General features: G+C 52.2%; 9 protein-coding genes across 9 annotated transcripts; 5 read left to right on the top strand and 4 right to left on the bottom strand.

Annotated features, from left to right (window-relative positions):
• Positions 1 to 619: 619 nt before the first annotated feature.
• L226DRAFT_525847 (uncharacterized protein) lies at positions 620 to 5,154 on the bottom strand (the record flags this gene model as incomplete). The annotated part of the gene is made up of 14 exons (XM_067679000.1): positions 620 to 651; positions 692 to 792; positions 873 to 956; positions 1,032 to 1,173; positions 1,293 to 1,347; positions 1,450 to 2,442; positions 2,500 to 2,583; positions 2,738 to 2,820; positions 2,946 to 3,238; positions 3,288 to 3,367; positions 3,537 to 3,651; positions 3,719 to 3,800; positions 3,850 to 4,800; positions 4,884 to 5,154. 14 exons carry the CDS (start codon positions 5,152 to 5,154, stop codon positions 620 to 622), a joined length of 3,366 nt encoding a protein of 1,121 aa, XP_067531119.1.
• Positions 5,155 to 7,507: 2,353 nt separating this feature from the next.
• On the top strand, positions 7,508 to 7,977 carry L226DRAFT_525846 (uncharacterized protein; the record flags this gene model as incomplete). Its single annotated transcript, XM_067678999.1, has 3 exons — positions 7,508 to 7,640; positions 7,672 to 7,719; positions 7,814 to 7,977. The coding sequence occupies 3 exons, from the start codon at positions 7,508 to 7,510 to the stop codon at positions 7,975 to 7,977; spliced, it is 345 nt and encodes a 114-aa protein (XP_067531118.1).
• An 832-nt stretch (positions 7,978 to 8,809) lies between these two features.
• L226DRAFT_525845 (uncharacterized protein) lies at positions 8,810 to 9,568 on the top strand (the record flags this gene model as incomplete). The annotated part of the gene is made up of 1 exon (XM_067678998.1): positions 8,810 to 9,568. One exon carries the CDS (start codon positions 8,810 to 8,812, stop codon positions 9,566 to 9,568), a length of 759 nt encoding a protein of 252 aa, XP_067531117.1.
• Positions 9,569 to 11,086: 1,518 nt separating this feature from the next.
• On the top strand, positions 11,087 to 11,851 carry L226DRAFT_574653 (uncharacterized protein; the record flags this gene model as incomplete). Its single annotated transcript, XM_067685082.1, has 6 exons — positions 11,087 to 11,284; positions 11,356 to 11,419; positions 11,483 to 11,510; positions 11,559 to 11,568; positions 11,632 to 11,789; positions 11,842 to 11,851. The coding sequence occupies 6 exons, from the start codon at positions 11,087 to 11,089 to the stop codon at positions 11,849 to 11,851; spliced, it is 468 nt and encodes a 155-aa protein (XP_067531116.1).
• A 1,875-nt stretch (positions 11,852 to 13,726) lies between these two features.
• L226DRAFT_437843 (uncharacterized protein) lies at positions 13,727 to 14,639 on the bottom strand (the record flags this gene model as incomplete). Its single annotated transcript, XM_067674781.1, has 4 exons — positions 13,727 to 14,116; positions 14,170 to 14,251; positions 14,305 to 14,438; positions 14,487 to 14,639. Coding segments are annotated over 4 exons (759 nt in total), but the record flags the coding sequence as incomplete, so codon positions are not given.
• A 459-nt stretch (positions 14,640 to 15,098) lies between these two features.
• On the top strand, positions 15,099 to 16,407 carry L226DRAFT_525842 (uncharacterized protein; the record flags this gene model as incomplete). The annotated part of the gene is made up of 5 exons (XM_067678997.1): positions 15,099 to 15,117; positions 15,163 to 15,224; positions 15,518 to 15,574; positions 15,639 to 15,944; positions 16,099 to 16,407. 5 exons carry the CDS (start codon positions 15,099 to 15,101, stop codon positions 16,405 to 16,407), a joined length of 753 nt encoding a protein of 250 aa, XP_067531114.1.
• Positions 16,408 to 17,630: 1,223 nt separating this feature from the next.
• L226DRAFT_547707 (ribonucleotide reductase large subunit R1ii) lies at positions 17,631 to 20,496 on the top strand (the record flags this gene model as incomplete). The annotated part of the gene is made up of 11 exons (XM_067682518.1): positions 17,631 to 17,725; positions 17,780 to 17,837; positions 17,886 to 18,065; positions 18,107 to 18,183; positions 18,235 to 18,576; positions 18,640 to 18,852; positions 18,902 to 19,125; positions 19,194 to 19,824; positions 19,878 to 20,002; positions 20,058 to 20,227; positions 20,293 to 20,496. The coding sequence occupies 11 exons, from the start codon at positions 17,631 to 17,633 to the stop codon at positions 20,494 to 20,496; spliced, it is 2,319 nt and encodes a 772-aa protein (XP_067531113.1).
• A 516-nt stretch (positions 20,497 to 21,012) lies between these two features.
• Positions 21,013 to 22,843, bottom strand: L226DRAFT_525840 (uncharacterized protein; the record flags this gene model as incomplete). The annotated part of the gene is made up of 9 exons (XM_067678996.1): positions 21,013 to 21,170; positions 21,240 to 21,318; positions 21,379 to 21,460; positions 21,497 to 21,778; positions 21,833 to 22,019; positions 22,081 to 22,243; positions 22,269 to 22,379; positions 22,447 to 22,694; positions 22,729 to 22,843. 9 exons carry the CDS (start codon positions 22,841 to 22,843, stop codon positions 21,013 to 21,015), a joined length of 1,425 nt encoding a protein of 474 aa, XP_067531112.1.
• A 1,365-nt stretch (positions 22,844 to 24,208) lies between these two features.
• On the bottom strand, positions 24,209 to 24,709 carry L226DRAFT_574649 (uncharacterized protein; the record flags this gene model as incomplete). The annotated part of the gene is made up of 4 exons (XM_067685081.1): positions 24,209 to 24,279; positions 24,326 to 24,351; positions 24,411 to 24,545; positions 24,600 to 24,709. 4 exons carry the CDS (start codon positions 24,707 to 24,709, stop codon positions 24,209 to 24,211), a joined length of 342 nt encoding a protein of 113 aa, XP_067531111.1.
• Between the last annotated feature and the right edge of the window lie 851 nt (positions 24,710 to 25,560).

Below are 25,560 nucleotides of genomic sequence, written 5' to 3'. Positions count from 1 at the left end.
GGGGGGGGGATGGAAATCACGTTCGCGGTTGTAGTTCGTTCGCGTTGGAAGGCATACATACAGAGTAAGAAGCGAGGATTTGATATGTATTGATAGTTTCGTTGGCGTTGTCTGAGGGATGGAGGGAGTTGGTGAGTGTGATACAGAGAGAGTAAAAAAACCGAGGATTGTGGTCGAAGTAAGTGTTAGAAGCTGAGATGAGGGTTCTTTTGGATGTTTGCTGCGATCGAACGGGATGGACGTACAGGGTGGTGGTTTGAAGGTGTGAGTTTTCAGGTTAGTGTGTGTGTATACGGCGGGCGAATATGCAACGTAGAACAGAGGAGGCGGAGTAGTTGTAATGTGTGTTCGGGGTAGTCGCGAAGAAGTTCCCACGGGTGCGCACGGACCATATCATTGTCAGGAGGCAGGCGATTTTGGTCGCGAGAACAGTTTGAGGTGTGGAGTCGATGAGATTAATGGTCATTTGAATGTAAGAAGCGTATAGATAGCGAGCGATGCAGATATCGTGATGAAGAGCAATCCATGACCACCAGTTCGAGCCGAAACGTACTTGTTTATTTACTAGAGGGGTACAAGGGTCGGTGCACGGAAGATAGTAAGAAAGAGGAATGAGTAGTCAGCGCTGTGGATTGGCATGGAGTTGTCGGACTGGTAGGATGAGACAGTGAATCAGAGATCAGGGTCGTACAGTGCGTCTTCAGGGTAACCCCATTGGACGGCGAGTAAGAGTAGGGCTTTTCTCCATTTTTGACCGCATCCGTTGCATAGTGTGGCGCGTCCACACGGGCCCTGTATGGGACATAGGAGGTTGTTAGTACAACGATTCACGAAAATCGACGGAAGTTGTGTAGGAGAGACAGGACGCTCACGTGACGCCAACGGTTTTTCGAGGTCGGACGGTTCTGGCAGCCAGGTCTCGTACAGTATGTGTAACTGGGGACTTGTCCGTACATCTGCGTATGAAGATAGAGAGGTGATTTAGGAACGCTGGTGTAATGTGGGGTATGAGCTGTGGGGATAGGACGTACAGTTCCGGATCCGCTGGGTTTGGGAATGCGGCAGTACGGGCCCTCCTCTGTGACGCGATGTCAATATTGTATGCAAGTAGAGGCGGGTTTGATAAGTGAGTTAGAGGTTTGAACGAGAAGATGTAGTTGGTGAGAGACATACCTATACGCCGATGGTACAAGTTGGATAACGGTTGGTGAGCGGTTGCATGGCATAAAGGTAGTTTACGGGTCCGACGGAGTTGATGAGAGAGAGACATGAAGGAACGAAGATAGACGTACTAGTGGAAGCTGTTGTAGAGGCCGACATGTGAGAGGGAGTGAGCGGCATGATCCACTAATGGGAGTGGAATGCCATAGCGACGCAGAATCGGGAGTCGGATGTTCGGGGAAGGAAGCGTTAGTAGATGTAGTCAGCGGAAGGTAAAAGACGAAATACGTTAGACGACGAGTCTGATCTGGTGATGTCCGGGGTGCGTTGCGGGAGTGCGTCGTTTGTTAAGGTAGGTCGGGTGTCGAAGTCGCGTGGTGAGGGAAGATACCATCCATTCGGGGCGAGAGTAAGAGACGAGTGGGTTGATGGTAGAGGGCGGAGTATGTCAGTTGGCGTGGGGGATATGGTTGGTATGGGTTTATTGGGCCGAAAGGCTGATGTATACGAAACATCGTGGGTGTTCTTCGAAGAAAAAGACGTGTCGTAAGAGTCGAAATCAAGGCCCGCGGCACGGACAGATTGGAAAGAAGTCGAAACGTGGGTCTGGTGTGGAGGGGGGAGTTGCATGCCAGAAACGGGGGTCGATTGGGGTTGCGAGCTGGAGGGGGAACCAGTGGGTGTCTGAGGTGGGATGTACGCAGGGGGTGATACAGGTGTAGGCGACGCGCGTTCATTAGCAAGCTGGGATTGAAGTAGAACGGAAGCGTGGAGTTCAGAGGTGAGGTAGGGGTTGCGGGTTGTAAGGGCGTTGTGTGAGTATGGAGAGTATGACTGGTTCTGACGGTGGTAGGGAGGAGGCGATACAAGTTGGTTTTCGGGACAAGTTACGTTGTTTGGGCGAGTGAGGATGTCGTACGGGGTACGAACGGGGTCAGTTTCGAAGCGGGATGTCAATGTGGATGGCGTTGGAAGTTGAAACAGTGGCGCCGTTGGTGTCGTTGGGATGTCGGGCCATCGGGCGTGGGTGTTCGTGGAGGTACGGACTCGAGGCAGAGGAGACGCGGTCAGCAACGAAGGTAAGGTGCGACCTGGAACGGTGGGAAGGTGTGTGGCATGAACGTGATCGTGGTCGAGGTGAGTTGTGGTGGCTGTAGCATGGTGTGACGAGGTAGTAATCGAGGTTGGCAGAAGCGAGCGGGTTGGTGTTGAAGTGAGAGGCGAAGTTGGGTGGAACGACGTAGGGGGGTCCATGTCATGGTCGTGTGTGGAAGAAAGGATCTGTACGAAGAAGACTAGTATGGTAATGAGTTCTTAAGACGGTAAGGTTGCACGTACATGTTGTAGGCTAGGTTTTAACGGAGAGGAGCGGACATCGGAGGACGGTTTGAACGGGTTTGAGGACGGACTATCGGTTGGGGTCTGGAGAAACGGATTGTTCGGGGAAACCGAAAGCGAGATTGAGTTGCAAGGGTAGCCGTGGAGAACGCAGTTTGGGCATTGTATGCCGTGGGTAGGGAAGCACTGTATGGGGTGGGTCCGATGTGGAAGTTTTGCGGAATGGAGTCGATCTTACCTCTAGTCCACGTGTGACGCAGAACGAGCAGGGCGGGAGGTCTTTGGATATGCAAGAGTGAAGCAGGTTTGAAGGCAGAGTTGCTGAGGAGGACAGTGTGGTAAGCCGACACTGAGGACGGAGAAGTGGTGCAAGTTGATGAGTACGGCGGTATGAAGAGGATGAAATGCGGGTTAGATTTCGTTGTGGTTCTGTGAAAAACACGTACAATGGGCGGCGAGAGACTGCTTTTGTGCGAGTCTGTGCTGGACGACATGGCGGATGTGGAGGATTGTTGCGACCGACGATGCTTGTGGAGAGTACGGGACTATGGACGGCGTTCGAGGTAAGGCGTGGAATAGGTGCAATCGACTGTACGTTGCGAGGCAAGAGTGATCGGGTTTGAGAGGGCGTTCATTTTTGAGACGAGAGGAGGGGACGATGTAAATAAGGTGTGCGTAGAGTGGACGGGAGGGGAGGTCGTGGTGACCGAGATCGAGGTACGCCCGATAGAGTTTGGTGCTGGAGCCCGGGACAGTGGTACAACAACGGGGGGAAGCGTGGAACCGACGAAGCGGAAGCGCTTGTCAGGGATCTGTCACTGTTAATTGAGGCCGACGGGGAGTCTTCTGCCGAGAAAGGGGGAGAAGACTGGGTACAATGTAGTTGAGCGGGAAGTCTGATGTTATACGGCGAGGTTGTATAGAAGGACGTCGGGAGCGGAGTGCGAGGTGATTTGAAGGGTCTGAATGGGTTGAAAATTGGCGGACGGAGATCGGAGAACACGAGTACTTTTGTTTCTGAAGATGGTTTTACATACATGATTGGGACAGGCATAGTCGTGGAGACCGACGTAGAGAGTTATGGTAGAAGTTGATGTTACAAAGATCGCGAAGGAAGAAGCAACCGACAAGAACGTATTCGGGAAGCTCGACCTAGCAGTGAGATTTTTGCGTATCGTGTAATAGCGACAGTATGGCTGTTTCTGCGATGTGGGCGTACGTGAAACGATAATGGTATAGATCAGTTCTGAATGAGACGGATTCGCCCGCCTGAAGACCACGTCGTGAGATATCGAAGTAGACTGGTAAGCAGAGGGTTGGTGAGAAGCAGATAAGTTGGGAGAGACTGACCGGAGATGCGGAGGGTGGTATTAACATTGGGGACCCAACCGCGAATGGAACGGCGGATGGGAAGATGTGTCTTGGCGTCGGAGAATTTCATGCGGAGGTCCATGACGAGAGGTTTGAGTTCTCCGAAGAAGAGGTAGTCCCATACGTCAAGTTGGGTTCGCAACTCCTCGCCGTGAAAAGTGAAAAGGCGGTCTTCGTACTTTGCTTTCGCAGCGCGGTCCCGCGAGTTCAGTCTGGTGTTTTTCAGCGCGCCTTGTCTGAGGAGAGTCGCGGAATGGAATGCGCAGACACATGCGGTTGGCGTGAGGAAGTTCATGAGATGAGTGGACCAGAAGAATCGAAGGGGGGTAATTGGGTTGTTGGAGGGGCTTCGGATGACGTCGACGCGGCGGCCGGTGGGCGTGTAGTACGTCTGGACTTGTCGCGGAGGGGGAAAGTCGTGGTCGTCGTCGGCAGGGGTGGGGTGGTCGGCGGCGGGGCCGTCGGCTGGGTCAGGCGTGTCTTGGTCGTCGTCGTGGGGCTCTTGAAAGCGTATTTCATCATCGTCGGTTTGGGAGGGAGGAACGGCAAAGGTTACAAGGGAAGATGACAGAGAGGCGGGGTTGGGAGACGTGCTGGTTCCGGGCAGGTCAGGGTTGGTGGGAGGTACAAGACTGAAGTTGAGGCCGGATGGATTCGTGATGTCGTCGATGAATCCGAGCCAGTTGGCGTCGGCGACGTATATGTCAAGATCGTTTGGTTCCCAATGAGGATCTGACATGAAGAACTGCAAGGCGGTGGATCCCGATATGATGGCGGCGTGCTTGGTCAGGGCGTCGTTCAACAGGGTGGGGTCGTTGCCAACGAATGGTCTGACAAGCGAATTGTAACGACCACGTAGGAGTGAGGATACCACAGTATGGAACGCGTGGGTTGTTCGGCGCCAGCGTGCGAGCGTCGGCCAATCGCATTCTTCGATTATGTGAACGATGACGTCGATGGGAAATCTGCGATCATGGCTTATTAGTACTAGTCTTGGATTTGAAGTACGAGACGTGCTTGCCTCGCAAAAGTCTGTTTATGAGTAGTATTAGATAGTGAAGACTCGGTCTGTTCTGTTGAGTCGGGAGAGGGTGGCTGGACAGGGTCGTCGGTGGAAGGTGGTGAGACGGGTTCGTCAACGGGTTGGGAGAATGGCCCGCGGACAGCTGGGTAGTATGGGTCGAAAACGCTGGGTGAGCGTGCAGTAGCGGCGATGTGGTCGGTTACAATGGCGGCAAGAGGAGGGAAGTTACGGACTTCGTCAAGGTCTAGTTCTTCGTACATGTTGGGAGAGAAAACGGAGAACAGGTCGAGAGGAACAGACAGATTATATATACATATAGAATATAGAATACGGAGATTCGTAAGGGTTGGGATATGGTTAGGTCTAATTGGAATGTTACGTGAGTGTGTCGATTTCTGCGGTTGGCCTTAGGCAATGTTGATTGAAGAGGCGAATGCGATGTGGCGTGGTGGAGTAGTATGTAGTTTTGGAAAACAATGAACCTTGGTTTGGAAACTGGGGAGAAGAGGAGTCAAGCGTTCACGTGGAGTGCGGAGTTGTGGTGGCTATTGATTGATAGAGTTTCGGGCTGGATGCGTGCAATAGGGTGCTGGAAGGCGGGCGACGTTCGTCAATTATAGTGTAGTGGTTCCAACAGGTAGAATGTGGTAAGAGGTAATGATGTAGGGTGTAATCACGAAGGAAGAGAAGGCTTCGGTGAAGTGAGGTGGGTTCTAGTAGCGTTATAAAGTTTTAACGGAGCAGATGCGTAGGAACAAGATGCGTGTTCGGGGGGTAACGCGGGTTGTTGGAGAAGGTTGCGGGAGTTGTTTCAGTTCTGTATAGAAAAGACGTGTGGCGATGTGGGTTGGCGCGGAGGGTAAAGGGAGGTGTTGGCCTGTATGAAGTTAGGGGAAGATGTCGGCAAACGTAATGAGTTTGCGTTCGGGGTTGTCTGTAGATCGGGTGTTCGGAACGACGAACTCGGACCTGTGTTCGAGAGGGTCAACGAGAAGACGATTTTGCAATATCTAGGTGGGACTGGCTTTGCACGCTGTTGGGGCGTGAGGGTTTCGGTGGCTTGTGACGGACCGGAATAGGTTAGTAGAGTCGGCGGACATAGTTGAACTTACGATGAAGGGATAGTCAGAGAAAGTTTGTTGAAATGAACAGACGGCCTGCCGTCGCCGTTGAAGGTTGAGGATGTAATGATTATGATGTTCTCGGTTGAAGTGGAATGTTTATTGAAGACAGAGTTTGACGACTCGTGTTCTGTATGGGTTTAGTCAGGGTGGACAGGCGGATAAGTCTAATAAGCAGTCTGACCGCGCGTAGAAGTGGGTCGTCGGAAATTTTAGGGTCGGCAATAACTAGGGTCTGGGAGGCGATCGAAAAGGTAGTATTTGAGTGTTCTAGCCGGATATCGGTTGCGTTGTATAGCAGGTGGTAGGATTGTGTCGATATGAAAACGGTAGCTATCTGGGTAATTTTTTAGTGAAGTACGTGAGATGCGCGTAAGGGGTATGTATGAAACTTGACCGGAGGGGGGAGGTAGGCGTTCAGTATTGTTGGGAATATATTGTTGTCCGGTTGCGAGGAGGCATTGGGTTTTATGAAGCGTTGCTGTTGGAGCGTGGAGCGTGTGTGTCGAGGTTGGGAGCATCAGGGGCGTAGACGGACATTGTTCGGTTGAGGGTCATGTAACTACGTTCGCATATTGGCATCGTTACAGTGGGAAGCATTCGTTTGTGTAAGTAGAGTAAGATGAGTAGTATGAGGTGTAGGGTTTACGGGGTCGGTTGTTGTACCGTAGTACTAGTCCTTGGGGTCTTCTTAGGGTCACGGGGTCGTTGTCGGGTATTCCCGAAAGTCTGCTTTAATCTCGAAAGCGCACGACGTTGTTGAGTAAAACACAACATCTGCGTGTTTTGTTCACGGTCTTGGTGGTTTGCACTTTTCGTCAGAGTTATGATCCTCTCGACGATATGTTGAATTAGTTTTTCGAGGTACTGTCGGGGTTGTGGAACAAGTCGTTACTGGTGGAAGAGAACTCATCTGAACATGTTGCTATTGTGTCGATGTGCGAAGTCTGCGAGCTATTCCTGGCATGTTTCTCCGTACGTCTTTTGCGTTTCAATTGGCGATACAGACTCGTCTTCTGCGCAGAAGTATGGTCACGATGCCTTTGAAGCCCTGGTAGGAGTGCTCGAGTGCGTCGTGCGGGCGGTATAACTCAAGAAGGGTGGCGGTGAGTCTCTTGCGGTGCTGTATTCTATGTTGTGTATGACGTTGACAAGGGATTTGTCTCAGTGGGCACGTCAAATTACTGGGAGACCTTGAGTGCGTTGAGCGCGCCGGTGGTCTGCAATATGCAGATATCACGGCAAGCTGTTTGCTGCTCGTGGTTTTCGTTCCCATGTTCGAGCCATGCGCATGTTACGAGCGCGCAATTGCTAGACCTGTCGCTCTACATTTGCTGCTACTGTCCGCTGTCCAATATGAGCGTTATTTTCTGGTGGGAGACCCTTGATTGCTTGTATATTTGGACGTAACAGGCTTTTTGACCATGGTCATAGACAGGTTGTCTAGTTACCCGATCCCGTTCCGAGTGCTGGTGAGATCCAGGTTGGAGACATGGGATGGACGACGGAATGGACCTTGCAGCTATTTAACGCGATGAAGGGCGAAGACGAACAACGTGTCGGATACAACGTCCCGGGGGAATACACTTTGTTCAACCGACGTAACGTTATCGTGTGTGGGCCTCGTGAGTGGATCCTTCAGCGTTTTCTCTACAGTCAGACCGACCGTGAGGTCGACGTCTCTGATGGAGCACCTGTTGGAGCGTGAGTTCATACCATGTTTGACATTGTATACGTTTGTCTGATATTGTGAAGTGTATAGACTGACGTCATGGGTTATCCATATCCACGGTATCAGGTGACGCATGTTTCAACTTCAAGCGTGGCGCAGACATGGAAACGTTCCTTGTGTGCTCGCCGAAGAACTATTTCATGCAGGTGGAGTCGAAGCGCGACGTTGCGACCTACATACGTACGAACTTCACGCACTGGCTCGCTCTTGCAGACAAGTTCGGTGTGTAGAAGAAGGGTCAGGATCTCTTCTTTGTCGAAGTTGTTTCGGTGGGCCGAAGCCGGCTTCCGCGGCCAATACATGAAGAAGCAGGCGACGATCAGTGTCGACTTCCGTTCCACGGTGGGCTTAAACTTGTCGGTGAGCATCTCCAGTCAGTCACTCTCGACGTCGTCCTACGGCGTTGTGCCGACGTGGCGAGCAAGGGAATCGACACTGTCTACGATCTTTCTGTTTCAGGATCCCGGGATGCAGAAGGTGCGGACGAGGTAATTGATCAGCTTATATTCGTTCAGTGCTACAAGGTGAAGGACAGGATCTGGGGCAAGAGAGTCTTGAAGGCTGCAGCAGGCTTGCATGATTTGTCGACCGCTGATTCCGCCTCGAGAAGAGCATGGATACCAGCGCAACCGGGGACACGGACATGAGAGGGGAGAGGTCTTCGTCAACCTCGAATTCCGGAAGCTTTTTTGGGTAGTAGACAAACTCCTGTCGGACACACGGTGTTTAGTGGGATTATTTTGTGTCGGGGTCTCGGCCGGCATGCTGTACTCACGTTGCGAACTTTAGAAGGGCCCCATCGCCTCCCATCGGTCCACCTTTCTACACCTGCAGCCTATAGAATCGGTAGTTGAGCGGCGGGTATGGATAGATTGGTGCCTTTCTTGCGGGGAGCGGGGAAGGTTGGAGGGGAGCAAAGGGACGTACAGAGGAGCTCTCCGTACATGTGCTGCGTTCTTCCCACACGCACACGCAGCGACAATGGATGAAACGCCGTTCCTCGATGTCCAGGCGCCGTGAAATGATCGGCAGAAGGCGGAGTGAAACGACGTGGAATATGACATGGGCATCCAAGAGGATGCCGATGCGAATCCCGGTGCAGGTAGGCAGTTGCATCAGAAGGCGGGGCAGTTGGAGGAGCTGCGACAGGCAGTACTAGCTAGCAGTGGCGAGGTCGATGGAGGGAGGATGGCGGAGAGGAGACCGACTGGACGATCAGGTTTTGAAGCAAAGGTAGTCGGAGGAGTCGGTGGGAAGGGCGCTCGATGGGCGAGGACGCACGGGGAGGAGGAGATGCGTGATTGGATCCGACGTGCGCTGATGGGCCCGGCGACACAGATAACTCGTGAGAAAGCTGATCGCCGTTGTGTCCAGATAGGCAACCGTCGTGCAAGCGTCTTTCTGACTGCCGCCGCGGGAAGCATCTCAGACGCGCGCTCACCCTTCCTCCGGTGCTCTCGGGCCATACTCGAGCGTGGCCGGACTAGTCATGTCCGTCCACTGCGACAGAGCGCGAGACTGACGAGCAAATATGCATCCTGCAACCCTTCCTACTCATCCAGTTCCACCAACCTTGTGGACGCCTTCGCAACAGGATTTGCTCTCGACAATGAAGAGCACGTTCATCAGATTGGTGCTGTTGGCTGCGGAAAAGAAGTGGTGGAAGGCAGGCACGCGCCTCAGTTTTGGTGCAGCATCCCAGGTCCTCTCCGGTCTCGACGCTGCTGCACGCCCACATTCCTCGGCGGCATTTGCGTCGGAAATGCGCCTTGGTTGCTACGCGAATTCGTTCACCTGGCAGCGGCGATCCTAATGGCGTGAATATCTTCATGCGTGTTGATCCACGTCACCGAGGCTCCTCATAACGAGAGTCAACGGAGATTGCAAGCAGTGTCGCTGTCCGGTGTTAGACATTGCTGACGCCGCAGGAAGTGGTCAGTTCTGTGATTGTGTGGTCCACTCAGCCGCCAATATCCACTCACCGCCGTTGATAATCTTTATAGCCACTTCCGCGAGGGTCGAGGCCCACGGGAGATGAGATGCGCCGAGTGGGAGCAGGCCAATGCGAGGACAGTTTCGAAAACGTGCAATCAGCATACTTGCATCCTCTTCCGGTGTTTTCGCAGCTGCTGACGCCCTAGAAGCAAACGTATGTGGCACCTTGATCGACACATGAGTGATAAAGTGTCAGCGTGATTCTAGGGAACTTGAGGCCGAAGTGGAAGCGCATGGGACCGGATTGTGGATCGGGTTCGAGATGTCAACACTAGGAAAGGTTCATTAATCAAAGTACGTAATGAGGACGGAAGTGCTAACTTGACGATTCCATACTGCGTTGAAGTCCCGCGAGAACGCCAGGAGATAGCGGTTCCGTTCAGGAAGCCTTGGACATCGTAAACGGTAGTATGTCTTGTTAAGTCTTGATAAGGACCGTCGATATCAACCGCGCAGAAGATGCAAGTGAAGTGGAAGAAGGCGCGGGAGACGTTCGCAAAAGCGAAATCACGTCCTCAGAAGCATTGAATTGACGGCGTGCAATCCCCGGATTGCGTACTTGGCTCACTTTGGGGATGGCGGGACGATGATGCGGGTGAATTTTGTGTTTGGTGATGGTCAACATCTTGACGGGCGGAAGGTTATCTGAAAGTCATCGTCAGGGCTTGCGGAACCTACTTATGGACAGAGTGGTCAGCAGAGTTTTGATACATTCAGACGCAGTGAGGATCGTGGGCACCTTCAGTTGGCCATGTGAACGCGGAGTCCATTAGGATGCAACAGTTGATATCATAGAAGTCATCCATCTACTTCACGACGGTGGAAGTTGGACGTTGAGGTAAGACGACTAGCAAGGCGCTCATAAGAAATCGGGTGCCAACTAAGTTGAGAGTCGATTCTGGGTGGAAGTCTCTCGAGCCTAAGTATCCGCCGCTTCCTGTGTTTCATCGTTTCGGCGACTTGTGCGGTTGCCTGTGGATGCCTTAGTGATGAAAGCAATCAATAGTCAGCAGAGCACCTTGTGAGTGATTTTTCCATCTTCGGATACGCATACATGGGCAGGAATGACTACTCACCTGTCTACGTGGTCATGGTGGAGGTGTTGAACACTCGAACTACCGGCGGCGGGGTCAGTGGTTGAAGGGTGATGGAGTTAGGTTTTCTGCACCGCCACCAGACACGGGTAGGACACGAGGCGCCGGAGCGTGGAAAGACTACCTACCGCAGCAGATCCTTGACGTATTGTGTACTGTATGTCTACCATCCCAACCTTTGCTTCAGCAAGACTGAGTAGTCGTCTCCTTTACATTCTGATAACGCGTTTACTGCACAAAGACCCTCGGTATGTCGGAGACTGGCCCACCGTCGAATTACGACGACGTTATTAGGTCTTCTGATAGATTCAGGGAGTACTTCGTTACGCTGCGGAGTGACCAGCTCGACATCCGGAAACTGTTCGAAACTGTTTCAGAGCGGCTTAGGAAAACACAGGGTATTGGGGAAACTCACCCTCTATGCGATGAGTCGAACAAGCTGCGTCAGGTGCGCTTCAGGCATAGGCATGGTCAATATACTGGGACATTGATTCAAGCTGCGGTATTGACCGGGAACAGGGGCACAGGGTGATCTACCGCAAGTCGCAGCACAATGCAGGGCTCTGTGCTCGGTTCGTGAAAAGTCCGTGGTTATATCGCTGCAAAATGATAAGACTGAACGATGCTGACGATGCGCGCAATGTAGGCTTTGGCACTGTGCTTGTCCCGCTATCGTAATCCGATGATAGCTCGCTTGAACACAAGAAGCTGATGATAAGCAGGTTTCTTGAGGTACGAAAGGAGCGTGCCGCTCCCGGACTAAGGTGATCTGACAGCGCGCTTGTGTTCGTGCAGGCGATATCCGTACATCTAGAAGCCGCCAAGGAGCACACAGTCGACTTCAATGAGATCTTGAAAGAGGTCGAAGTCTTTCCTCTAAAGGTCGGCAGCGCATTGTGGGAGACCTCGGAGCCTGTCGGCTTCTTCGAGCGTGTCTTGGTGTGGATCGAAGGGTGAGTATCGTTCTATTGACTGTAGTCTGTTGCGACGCTCATCGTCCGACAGTCCATTCTAGCGTGTGCACGACAATTCTGAAGGTGCGGTATTGTCGGTAAGGATGCGAGTAAGGTACAGACCTGAGGAGACGTGCCGTAAGCAATAACATGTCTAATCAATGACTTGGTCGATGTGTTCAAGGGCGCTTTCCAAGCTCCTGTCAGGATGCTCCGTCTCGGCGTCTGTACCCCGGGTCGATTTACCTTCGTCTTTGGGATGAATTTCGACGGTGGGTAGAGCTGTGGTATGGCACTCTGGGTCTAACCCGACTTAAATAGATCGACCCTCGAAGCACATTTTCGACGCCGACGGCGACGAGAAGACGGTACGAGAACGTGTGGGCGAGATCATGGACGACTGCGGCTTACGACCGAGTAGGTCTATCCTGTCGTTCAGTCAGACGTGTTAGACGTATGTGCATATGTGCATGCAAAGCGCGACGTTGGTGGAGGGGACAGGGTTTGTATGAAGACTGGGTGGAAACGTGTGTACATTTCGGTTGGGGGATCGGGGAAAGCTTATGACACGTACATCGAATTCAAGAGAACGACGTTATCAGAAGTGTTACTATTGTGGATGAGCGGGGAGAAAGTATGAGATGTGATCTCGTATGGTTTATCGACATGTGGTATTGACATCAGCGGAGCGAGGTCGGGTGCGTATGGCGTCGGGACAGATCGGAGACCGAAGAGTCGCGTAATGATATGAGAAGGAAAGGATATAATCATTTGCGCGTCTTCGGTGCAGAGGTACGACGATTGCGAACGGCGGACGTGGTATTCGGGATGACGGAGGTGTCTGCGAGCGCGGGTCCCGTACGAGGGCGAACGTTGCGTTCAACAAACGGAGACTCTTGACGACGCCGGACGCGGGATTGTGTAGTCGAAGGGACGGGAGAGCCCGTGGTGGACTCGGTGGCGGACGAGTTGATATCGTCGTCGTCAAGGTCGATCTCGAAGGGGCCCGCCGGCCTGTCGAACGGATTGTCCACGTTGAGTGCGTTTGTGACCGACGAACCGGGCGTAGTCGATACAGAGGGAGGATCCACGGGGTTCGTACCGCGAGCGCGTGGTACTGCAGCTTCTCCTGCCCGAGTAATAGAACGCGGTTGTACAAGAGCAGATACACCTTGAGGCGGAACGGGTGGATCGTCTTGAGCGCGAGAGGCTGCAGGGTGCTGCGTAGGTGCGGCCGCAGCGTCGATCCGAGGAGCAGCGGCAGTCGCACGGCTTCGAGCGAGCACGCTATTTTGAACAACGCCGGACGTACTGTCCTGAACGCCAACGACCATGTCGTCTTCAAGAGGAAGCGCCGTAGTTTCTTGGGTAGGAGTGGTTGGAGGGTGTTCGGCACCACCAGGCCGACGTTCTTGAGCAAGCGTGGGGACGGTCTGTTGAGCAGATGCCGCCGCAACCTGTTGAGAAGGAGCGGGGGCAGTTCTTCCGGTTGGAACAGTCGTAAGTTCTTCGGTAAGAGCCTGCAGACGCTGTTCCTTTGGAGGGGTAGGGTCTTCAGTAGTTGTGGGAGCAAGGTGTCCGATGGGACCGCGGGGAGCCCGTTGGTTGGTACTGTCTGGAACATCCGGAGCAGGGACAGCGGTTGGAACAGGGGGACCGGGGGGAGGAGGAGCAAGGGGAGGAGGAGGAGCAGGGGGAGCAGGAGGAGCAGGCGCAACAGGCGCAGCGGGGGGACCAGGGGGGGGGGGTGGGGGAGGACCGACAGCTGACGTAACAGGTACGGGGTCAGTATCGATATGAGGGAAGATAAAGTGGCGGTTACGAGCGGTGTACTCACCAATGGGTGCACCTGCAAGCGAAAATTCTCCGTCGTCGGGAACGAAATCATCAACAGGGGGCGGGGCCCGGATGGGATACGCGTCACGGTTTGCCGGTTGAACACGGATGATGTCGGACATCATGTAGACCGGGCTCCAGTTTTGGTCGGTCTCCGTATAGTGAATCGTGAACACGAGACTGACTACGTCACCGTATTCCAGCTTGCTGGACGTGCACTCTTCGATAGGGCGCACCCGACCGCCTTTGATTGCGCGTACGCGAGGTTTGTTTGGGTTGGCGCGGTATGCTCTAGTGCGAGCATGGGCGGCCTTGACCCACGGATGGAGGCCTTCCGGGGCTGCAGGTTGGGGTCCTCTCCCTTGGAAAGGGAAGAACATGGGGACTCGGATGAAGAATCGAGAATGCATGGTAGAGCCGTTTTGCCATTCTAGACGACGCTTTCCTGAAGGATTGAAACCCAAAACGTCGACGACGTGCTGTTCGAGAATCTAGGAGTGGATTAGTCTACGCAAATAGTCGGACACAAGATTGCTCTGCTTACCTGTTGCAGTTCCCATATTTCAGTGTCGTGATAGGTTTCGATTGCGTAAGAGTAGGCTGCTTTGTAACCAGCGAACCGAGTCCTGATTGAGGTGTAAGCGTTTATACGACAGAACAAACAAAGCGGAAAACGTACAGACGATTCTCGTCGAGGCCAGGCGGGGTTTCGTTATCTCCCGAGACTAGGTTACCAGTCTCGTACGGGTCCGACTCAGAGAATACGCCTGCAAAGGTCATGATGGCGGGCCCTTCCGTGTCGAGGCGGTAAAACTAAGGGAGCTTGAGAGACGAAAAGCTAGGAAAGAACTCATTACTTACTAGCCACTCTTTTGGCCGAACTAGTGAGGGACGCAATTCGATAAGTGGATAGAGTGTAGACAACGAGTTGACGGCCTCGACGAAGGGTATCTGAGAGGGCTTGAAAGTGTGAGTTTTCCAATAGCGAAGAGCGTTGAATGTTTCTGTGTCCATGGTGCAACGATGATCTGATGAGGGAGGTTGGTTGTGGGGTTGGGCGGAAAGAGCGTCCGGACGGTTTTTAAACGAGGACAGGTAAGTTTCATAAGGTCGGTAGTAGTGAACCCAGCGTATGAGGCGGGGTCTGGAAACTGTAAGGAATATTGAAAGATGAGGTCGAATCGGAAGGTGTTCTGAGTTCGGTACAATCGGTAGCATTAATCGGAGGCTTTTTCAGTCAACGACCGTAAGAAGAACGACATTAGGACCCACGGTGACATACATCTTGCTATGTATGGATGGGAAGAGCCGACATAGTGGATCCGAAGTCTTTGTTGGATGTAGTGCGGGAGCATGAAGCCTTGTGATAGTTTCACATGACGGTCGGCGCGTATCTCTGCTCTGTCGCATGACAGGAGGATAGTTCTATGATGACGAAGGAATTTTCTTAGTTACATAGAAGGGTCGGCGACAATGTCACTTGAGGACACGGGTGAGTATTAGTACAAATATGGATGTATTGGAATATTCGGTGTAGACGTGGTCGGAGTTGGATCTGTGGAGAGGGCGTTAGTAGGATGTTTGGCGTGCAAGTTTAAGGTAGGTCACTTAGATCGAGGAAGGTAACGTCGAGCTTCTTTGAAAGTGAATCGTGTGACTGGAGTTTGGTGTCATAGGGGTTCCGAGCGACGTGGGGTATAAGATGATCATCAGCAGATACGATACCGGAGTTGCAGACTAAAGATGCGCACTAGGAAGAAGACGAACAACAGTTCGGAAGACACAGTACGAAGGCGTCGTGCGCAACGAAAGGTTCGGGTTTCATGTTATGATGTATGAACTGGAATTGAAGTCATTCTTGTCGCCAGCTGCCAGAGCCTATGTATTCACAGCTGTGGTATGCGAGTTCGAAGGGGTTGCGGGATTGGCAGCGTCAACTCCGAGTAGAGGTATGTAACAGGATGCAATCAGTTTTTGTGAACGTTTTGAATATGTACTTACGGAGAGGTGCAGCATAGTGGAAAGAAACAGGTTTCAGGCCTGTTCTATGCTACGAACATGGACCGACCGCGTTTGGTGAAGTTTCCCGTCTACACCGATCCCGACAATCCTCGAGATGCGACAGGATGGGTGGCGGATGTCGAACTGAACCATTGGTTCCCTCACGGCACGAAGTTCGTGAGAGTCGACAATTTGCCGGGGAGCGGACGCCTATTGAAGAATCGTTATACGGTGGTGGTATCGAGGCTACCGGAACGGGCGCCGCGTAACAATTGCGTACTCGAAAGGTTCGGGCGGCTTGTGTGGGGGAATGTCTTGGTATTACGCCACAGTTATCGTTTGCCGGAGTTGGTTACGAACATGCACTCGTGCGAACAACAGTTTGTTGACCTTATTGTCGATCAGTGAGCATTTCTGTTGTCTACGGCGTCACTGTTGGAATGGTCTGCATGCTGACCGACGTACTTGACAGGGTTCTCGGAAGTTCTCCGATGCGGATGCCCGTAAGGAAGTCGATGCGGGTGGCCGCGAGGAACTCGGGAGCAGAATCCAGGGGATAGTGGATGGAAGTCGAAGCGCGGAGCGGGGTGCAAGGAGCGACGAGCAGGGAGCGTGGAGCGCGGAGCGGGGAGCGCGAAGCGGGCAGCACGGAGCTTTTTACGAAGAAGTCAGGATTGAAGCACATTCTGGTTGTATTGTAAATGTATCTCAAGATGAAAGTAGGCGAAGTATCTTCTTGGGTTTCTGTAAGATGTCGCAGCCGGGCGGAGACGGAAATTGAAGCAATCAAACGTGTATATAGCGGGTGAATTGATGAACGAACACGTCGAGAACGTAGTAAGGTGAAAGTTCGACGTAAACACAGTGGAGAAAACAGATGGTTCGAAATAATACGTGTCTAGGGGGAGGGTGGTCAGTTTGCAAACGGGAGGATAACTCACATACAAGTTTCCGTCCGACGGTCGTGTGGGTAAGATCCTGATGCTTGTGGATGTGGGAACGAGGTTGAAGTAGACGGGTATTCTGTTGATGAAAGGCCAGGAGAGATGTATGGTGCAAGGACGTGTTGTGGTCGTATGATCGTAGACATGAAACAGGGATCCGATGTCATAGGCAGAAATTATGTTGTGGGGTGATATTGTGTTCCTGACGTCGGAGTTCGTAGATTGTACGCATGAGGGGTGCTGGGACAATGTGGCTTACGACGATCACGTGAGAGCGGGCGCCGGTTTGTGCCGAGAGGAGCGCTTACCTTGGACGAAGGCTTGCGGAACGTGTTTGACTTTCTTGTTCCCTCCTCCGTTCTCTTCTATTGTGTCCGTGTTCCATTCTGTTTGCCGGTTATGCTCGGGTCGAAGATCGAAGGAACCATGTCGAGATGGTTCAATGCATATATCGGTGGCGTTAGCGGCGAGGTTGTGTTATCCCAGTTAGATCGGTTGCGGAGAAGTTGAAAGTATTCTAGTACGTGGTGTTCTAGTCGTTTAACCATGTCTGACAGTCTCGGTGATAGTCTAATCACCTGTTGAATGGGTGACACTTTAAAGGGGCATGTCATACCAGCAAGTTTGAACCCTGAAATCGTTTGTTTGGTCGGATTCCGGCCGATATACGGGGTGTTTCCGGCGGTGGGATCGTATATAAGACATGGGTGAGTTTATATTCCGATGTTCGAACTTTAGCGATTCTCTGACGTGGGTTGGTGTCTACAATCAGTCTTCAATCGGAATGGCGATGGCTCTCGATCCCAGTGATGTTGGATTACGTTGTCTGGTTCAGAAACGTGGTAAGCAGGCGTGTGACAAGGCTGGTCTCGGTTGGCTGACTTTGATCTTATATATTAGATGGGTATGTCGCGATTGTTAAGTTCATCATCCGAACGATGGCTGATATCAAGTAGCCGTTTGCAACGGTTCTCTGTGAATAAGGTAAGGCAGTTTGTTTTACGGCCTATGAATGCGGTATTGTATTAACTAGTGTTCTAAGCTTTATCACTTCTTGGATATGGTATGTGAAAGGGTTGTGGTGGATGTCCGTTGGCTGACGAGTAGATTTCAGCTCTGTTGGGATTTGGACCGAACCGCGTTGGAGCTTGGCAAGTAAGTTTGCAGCTTCGGAGGCTTTAAAAGTCGACTGACATCTTTCGCCAACAGCCTCGTGAATGAAATCTCTCGTGGATTGACGACGCAAATCTCTGCTGGAGATCTATTGGTGAGTAGACGACCGTATGATGGTAATGCTGGAGCTGAGATCGAATAGCAACATTGCGCGGTGGTTGTCGCTAGTTCGGCGACGAAACATCCCGATTATTCTAGGTTGGCGGGTCGGATTTCGGTTGTCGGGTTGCACAAGATGACGGACAAATCGTTCACGAACTGGGTGACGACGTTTGGTACAGGTACGTTCGTGAAGCTGGGTCACATATGGATTATATCTGACGTCTTGGATACTTAGGAAACGACGTTCTGTTACATCCTGAGATAATCCGGTTGGCGAGCCTTTTCAATACTGATATCGATGATGCGATCTTGCACTCTCGAGACTTTGGATTTTCTTAGTACGTGACAAGTATCGATGTTTATATGCGATATTGACGAGCTTTGTGCAGCGGGGCTATCCAGACTCTCCGGCGTTCGTATCTGTTGCGAGCTGGTGGTCGAGTCGTGGAACGGCCCCAGTTCCTGTATATGCGGGTGGCGCTCGCGATTCACAAAGACAATCTGGAGTTGGTGTTACAAACATATGATGCGCTCTCCCGTCATGTGTTCACGTTCGCTACGCCGACGCTTGTGAACGCGGGAACGTTAAAGCCTCACTTTGCATCGTGCTTCCTATACGTACCCGACGCGTCGGGCCCGAAAGGGTTATTGGGTAGTGCGCATGATATGGATCTGTGCTGGTTGGCCGATGGTGGTATCGGGTTGACTCTGGGCGAGGTGCCTTGTCGTAGGTGTGTAAGTTACTTTCGTTTCAGTTTTGTAGCTAATCTTATGCCATGAAGGGTCATACCAAGGCAGCAACCAGGAGTTCTTCAACTGATGCGGACATACGACAGTCATGCAGAGTATACATCCGCATGTCGCCAGACGCGTCCATCTGCGGCAACTGTTCACTTGCCGATATGGCATGGAGACGTTCGTCAGTTCATTCAGTGTCGGACATCACGAGCTGCACGTCATGAGCAGATTGTGAACTTATTCCCGAGCTTATGGATCTGCGATCTCTTGTGAGTGTTGATATTATGTTTGTTAGTCGATGCTAATAACATCTGCCAGCATGCAACGATCTGAGGCAAACGAAGAATGGCATCTGTTTGATCCGGTGGACGTTCCTGCGTTACAAGACTCTTTTGGAGAGGTTTTTACTGCGCGGTATATCGAATACGAGAAATCGGTCGCTCCTGTTGCTACACTGCGGGCAGGTGACTTGTGGACGAGCATCTCTCGTGCGCAAGAAGAAACTGGAACTCCCTTTGTTATGTTTCAAGACGCGATTAATGGTATGTCCATGTTTCTCTAGTTCGAATTTCTTCGTCTGCCGTTGAGGATCTTACTAAGACGTGTACAGAGAAAAACAACGAAGCCCACTTGGGAGTAGTTCGGACCTCGAATCTCTGTACGGAGATCGTCCAGTACGCATCAGAGGATATCACTGCCGTGTGTATGCTCGCATCGATCGCTGCGCCGCGGTTCGTGTCGTCGACTGGACAGTATGACTTCGAAGGACTACATGCGGTGACGAAGTTGGCAGTCCTTGGCGTCAACGCTCTTCTGGACGTCGCTCGTTACCCGACAGAAGCGGCTAAGGCGTCAGCTTCAAACACGCGAGCGGTTGGAGTTGGCGTACAAGGATTGGCCGATGTTTTCAAGGCGTGCGGGTTATCTTTCACGTGTGCCAAGGCGCGTGAATTGAATATCCGAATCTTTGAAACGATTTACCACGCGTCATACGAAGCTAGTGTCGACCTTGCAGCTCAGTCGGGCCCCTACATCCGGTTCCCTGGATCCCCAGCATCTATGGGTCGGCTTCAGCATGACATGTGGAAGGGCGACTTCGGGTCAGGGCGGTACGATTTTGCGCGGCTCCGCGAACGTATCGTGGAGGTTGGATTGAGGAACTCCATGTTGACGGCACAGATGCCTACGGCATCTACGGCACGGCTGTTGGGGAATTTCGACGGTGTAGAGCCTTACACCAGGTACGTAGTAGATTCGTCTTTACATCGACTGTATGCTAATTTCGAGGTCACAGTAACATTCTTGTTCATCGGGTACTGAGCGGCGACTACACAGAACTCTGTCCGTGGCTAGTTCGGGATCTTGTTGGACGTGGGTTGTGGACAGACGAAATCCGGAGTATGATTCTCAAGCATCATGGTAAGTGATAGGATGTAGTTGGCCTGCTGGTCGTTGATCCCGTTTGTGGTCTTAGGTTCCGTCCAAGACATTCCGTCGATTCCTGATGACGTGAAAGATGTGCACCGCACAGTTTGGGAGATCGATCCTATGGATATCATCGACATGGCTGCTGACCGAGCTCCGTTCGTCGACCAATCGCAGTCAATGTCGCTCCATGTTTCGAAGCTGTCTGCAGAGCAAATGGTGAGAAAGTTTCTGGCTTGTTGCAATCATATTCTCACGGACATGGCGTCGGTTTCATGCTATAGCTTAGAGTCCAATTACATGCGTGGCGCAGAGGGTTGAAGACTGGAGTCTACTACTTGCGTACACAGGCACCCGCGTACCCTCTCCCGTATGGGGTAGGCAAGATGGTAACTGATGCTGCGGCCACCGGTGTCAACGACGTTGGAAAAATTGGCGATAACGTGAATGCTATAAATATTGCAACCTGCGAGAATTGTTCAGCTTGACGAGGGGGAGATCTGTCGAAGGGAAAACTGGCGCGTGGAGAATCGGTTTATGACTTTGAATGATGCGGGTCGTTTTGAATAGTAGTTCAAGTGTAGTTGTATGATTATGACGAGACGTTGTATGTATGTTTTGTGTGCAGTTGTTGGGAGAACGTGGTTTGCGGAATATGCTGACGGACGTAAAGGAACCATGAACAATGTACGTATCAGAGTGGTGGCTTGGGATATTACAAGTAGGTAGGTATCGATGAAGTTACATTATTTCAACCCGATTTAAAACCCGTCGGATTGAATCCGCAAGTACGTGGAAATTCAAGGTTATGCTGGGAGAGTAATGGGGACACGAGCTCGAAGAGACGTGGATGAAGGTCGTAGAATCAATGCAATTTAACTGCTGTTGGAGACCGCGTCGGAATTAAGTACTTTGTCTGGGTTTGATGACGACAACCAGTAACTTGTCGTCCAAGTAGATCGCCGACCTCGTTTCTGTGAGTGTATTGCTTCTAAGTATGATATTTACACGAGTCTGGCATTCTGGTTTGCAGAAAAGTACTCGCGAATGCCGCCAGTAGTAACAGCCGTACACCCGAGTGTTTCGTGATCAATTGCGCGGTTGCCGATCTGACATGTTCTCGACAGTGCGTGCAATCGGGCGGGAGACTGTCCCAATCGTACTGGTGGATTGTAATCAGTCGAGTGATTGTCAATAGGGTTGAGCGATTGTTGCGATCGCGAGCGCATACAAGGGGTTAATGGGTGCACGGCAACGAAGTAGTAGAGAATGCGTATGCGTGATGTGGTATCGTTGAAAGGTTTCAAGTTCTACGTTGGGAACATTTGTTAGATAGCAACTGTTACATACATAGAGTCAGTACTACGTACGTCGGGTGTCTTCGTATTGGTCGAGTTCATCCTGGTGGTCGTCATCTTCTGGCTGAAGGTCAAGTTACTTGTCGTCGACCCGCTGTCGTGTGGTTCGTCGTGTTCTCTCTCTTCTCACGCTGGCATTGTGTTGGGCGAAAAGATTGACTGAAACGCGCCGTTCCAGATGGGTTTGATGATCTCGAAGTCCTTGATCGGCGTCCGCGTCGGCGCTCGACAGCCACGGGACGGAAGGTAATCGGGGAGAGAGCAGGCGAGTAGATGCAGAGGTTGTACAGCTGACAAGATATTGTGGAATGGAATGTCCATGATGCAATCTTCGGATGATAGCATGTTGCGGCGAGACCATAGGAGACAGAGGAGCGATTGATAGCTTGAGTTCGAAGTTTTGCGGGGAAAACTGTAATCCGATAGTGATCTCAGACCTGCTGGGCTCATTCAGATCAGTACGGACTCGGGGAAGTGGCTCATGCGAGGCCATGGTGAGAGCTGCAAGCGCGGGAGGAGGAGAAATTGAAGAGGGAGTGGAAGGCCGTCTTCGATGAACGTTGCTTTGCAAGTTTCTCTATATGAAGACGGGGACCGCGGACTAAACAGCAGATCAGGGAAGAAGAGGGCACGAACACGACTGGACCGCAAGCCTAGGCAGAAGCAAGAATGGGTCGAAACCTGGACTCGAGCACAGTGAACATGTTGACGTACTTTTTTCCGCGTTCGCGTTGCTTCCGCGAATACAGCCGTCTTGTCGAAGAACTATGTTGACAACGACGTGGGTGCGCCAGCCGCCCTCTTCATCTTCCTCGCCTTCTTCTAACCCGTCTCTCTCGCTTTGGGAGTCCTGTTCCGCGATGAACTGAGGCGGCGCCTGCGGTGCGGTCGTTGTAACCGACGCTAGTCACACTTGCAGGTGCAATGAGGAATCGCGAGATGACATCAGGCGTGATTATTAGGTCGAAGTCGAACTCAGTCCGGAAAATGACGATCGCAGAGAGGATGGATTTCTGCATACAGGAGATTGGGGCGTCAGCAAGAATACAATATATGCAGGAGGAAAAACGAATGCGGTACGGAACTCTTGCGCAGGGCTTGACTGATTGCACGGAGAGCTTGCGTGTGGCCCGCTGCAGAGACGGCGGCGGCACAGAGCTCGTCGATGACATTGGGGCCTTCGGTTTGTTGTTCGGATGAGACGTACGCGGTGGGGAGTAAACAGAGATCGGCGAAGGGGAATGGAATGACAGGTTCCAGTCCGGCGTGGTCGCTGAAACTCACTGGTTGCAGCTCGGCGGATGCAGGCTCGTCATCGATTTTATCAGCTTCCAGGAGGATAGAAGAAGGCGCCTGAAGGACTTCGGGCGACCGACTCGTCGACGGAGGTTTTGACGAATGCCTGGAGCGCGTTGCGGTGGCGATCGAGCAAGTCGACGACGTCCGTGGTTGGCTTGACGAACGACGGTTTGGGCATGTACGAGACTAAACGGGAGATCGGCTAGAGTGCTTCGCCCAGCAACACGTCGTAGTACTTCATACGAGTTAAGGATTATGTGCGGATTGCGAGATTGAAGACCAGCGGCGTCGCGAGCAACGATCTTGTGCGAGACAATACGGTGGCAGCGGGCGATTGCATCCCGGCTGCGGAAAGAATGGGGGAAGGGGGAGTCTATGACAGATGGACGCCATGTGGTGCCGCGTGGCTGCCATGTGCGCGCCCGAGCTCATATTCAATAGTGCGAGAGTACTACGGACTAGTTTCCCACTCCCCGAGGGTGTTTCGCCTTCGGCTCAACGTTAGATATGCATATCGTGGGCTTCGCCTTTGGCTCAGTGCTAGCCTGGCATATCCACATTATGAACTTCAGATTCGGCTTCATGTTCAATAAAATGATGAATGTATAGTTCATTGAACGTGAACCCCGCCTCAGTACCCCATTAAACCTCATCAGCTCATCCTGTTGGTCGTCAGCCCATCGCGTTAGCCCGTACCTGTTAGCCACAACCTGATGCATGTCCATCCTGTTAACGGATGAGGCCGTCGTGTCAGCCAATGCTTCAAAGCAAAACTGGGTTCAGAGACAGGCAGAACTTAGAAGTGCGCCCGTCACCCAGGCCGTTAGTCCGTCATGTCAGCCCGTTAGCCCGTTAGCCCGTTACCGCGTTACCCCGTCATGTTGGCCCGTTAGCCCGTCGTGTTGTCTAGTCCATACGGTCATTGTCACGCTGGAAAACCTGCAGGGACATCAGCAAAAGCGCACAAAATATGGAAAACATATTTACACCTATGCATACCCGACATAGCGCTCAATACCCAACAGAGCACTGTCCGGTAATTCGGAGCTTTTGGAAGACTTGTCCGTGGTTCCCATATCTGGCGGAGGGACTCCATACCTTCGCGATGCATCGCTAAGCTACAGGTGCACTGCGAGGGTATGGATAGGTATCGCAGAGCATGGCGGTGCACCGCCATGGGTATCGAGTGCTCGGCGGTGCACCTTCAAGTTCTGGAATATATCACGTTGCATCCCGGGATATGCAGAGAACTTGAGGATATACAAACCGAGCTCTATTTGGGCCGACAGGATGATGTTCAGAAATAAGCGCAATAAACACTCATTATATTGGTCCAGCTAATGTAGTAGTACAGCGAGTAATAGCAATTCATCTAAACCAAGCCAGAGCAATCAAGCCAGATACTGACAGCGTATATCAAGCAAGCACTGAGAGCAAGGTCGTCGAGACGCGGGGGAGAGTAGGTATCGTGGGAGCGAGGATACTAGGTGGATGCAGAGTCGCAGGACGCGTCCAGATTGTCGTCGTCTTGGATGCCATCCAGCTAGCGGATGATCTGGGAGACCACCTTGAGGGCCGCGAAGCTGCTCGGAAGCACTGACCTTGAGAACTTGCCTATGCGTGGCTTAGCAATGGCCGCCAGTGGATGCGGAAGGCGTACCGGGCAGAAGACGTTGATTATTCAGCCTGCAGAGGACTTGATACCAGGTCAGCACACCAGCCCGCAGAAAGGATAGGAGATGTACCTGGATCCGAGTCTCTGGTAGAAGCCGTGCAAACACGTGATGAAGATAAGGGCCTGCGAGATGACGGCGAGTGGGAGATAAACGACGGCGTGGAGCTGGGTGTCGTTGCAGATGACGATTGGAACGAGAGCAATCCTAGATATGAAACGTCAGCATGAAGAAGACGCGCATACAGCGAATGAACATTACGTCGACAGCGTGAGGTAGAGACCGTAAGCAACGGCGTACGCGAAGATCTCGGCGAGATCCAAACTGTTGGATTCGTCCGAGGGCAAGACACGGTCGACCGAAAGCGTCATAATATCCGTCGTCAGCAAGAGCGATGATAAGATACATGAAGGGCGGGAAGTGGAACTTGAAGGCGAACGCAAGGATGGCGAACCAGAGGACGATTCAGATAGTGACAGCGCAAGCGGAGATGGTGGAGCTTCTCATACGTTGGAGGATGACGCACGAACCATGGATGGTGTGAACGACTCACCGGCAACCTCCTCACAAACGAGAGCGAAAGCATGGAAACCGCAGGTGGCGAACTCCTTGACGTCGAGGCCTCGAGACGGTTCTCAATCTCCTTCATCTTGTTACGCGTGTAGAGCTGGATGATGATATCGATCATGGCCTTGGTGACACACTTGAGAGGTAAGTGATCTCGGTGCGCTTGTCCACGAGGTTGAAGGGCTTGAAGTCGAGGAGCTCGATACCAACACGAGCGCGCGACGGGTCGCCGATGAGATAAGTGTCGATGACACCCTGGTTCTCAGTTTGAGAGGCATGAGCAGCGAGAAGACCGACGTCCTCATCGAAAAGGGGGACGTACGTATGGATGATTTGTTGAGTTCTTCTTTCGACGTTGCTGGAGGAGCGGATAGTGAGTATATGCGCCCGGAGTGGGCTATATGCGCACGGTTCACGTAGATGCTTCACTCACTTGACCTTTTCCGAAGCAGGTCCGTGTAACTTCTCACTTGCGACGTAGATCGCGTGCGCTAAAGGCTTGAAGGAGAGAGGGGGATGGGGTCAGGGGTGGTGCGCGGATAGAGGAAGTGAGGGGTCGAGTCTTTTGACTTGCCAAAGGCTAACTGAAGTGTCACGCCGTCTTCGCTGTTCGTGGTCTGGTCTTCGTGATATAGAGGGAGTGCTGGAGGTGGAA

This window comes from Lentinus tigrinus (genome assembly GCF_003813185.1).
Source record: "Lentinus tigrinus ALCF2SS1-7 unplaced genomic scaffold L226scaffold_36, whole genome shotgun sequence".
In the NCBI taxonomy this organism is placed as follows: Eukaryota; Fungi; Basidiomycota; class Agaricomycetes; order Polyporales; family Polyporaceae; genus Lentinus; species Lentinus tigrinus.
Note: the sequence above shows the minus strand (reverse complement) of the source record. Positions and strands in the feature narration are given on the sequence as shown.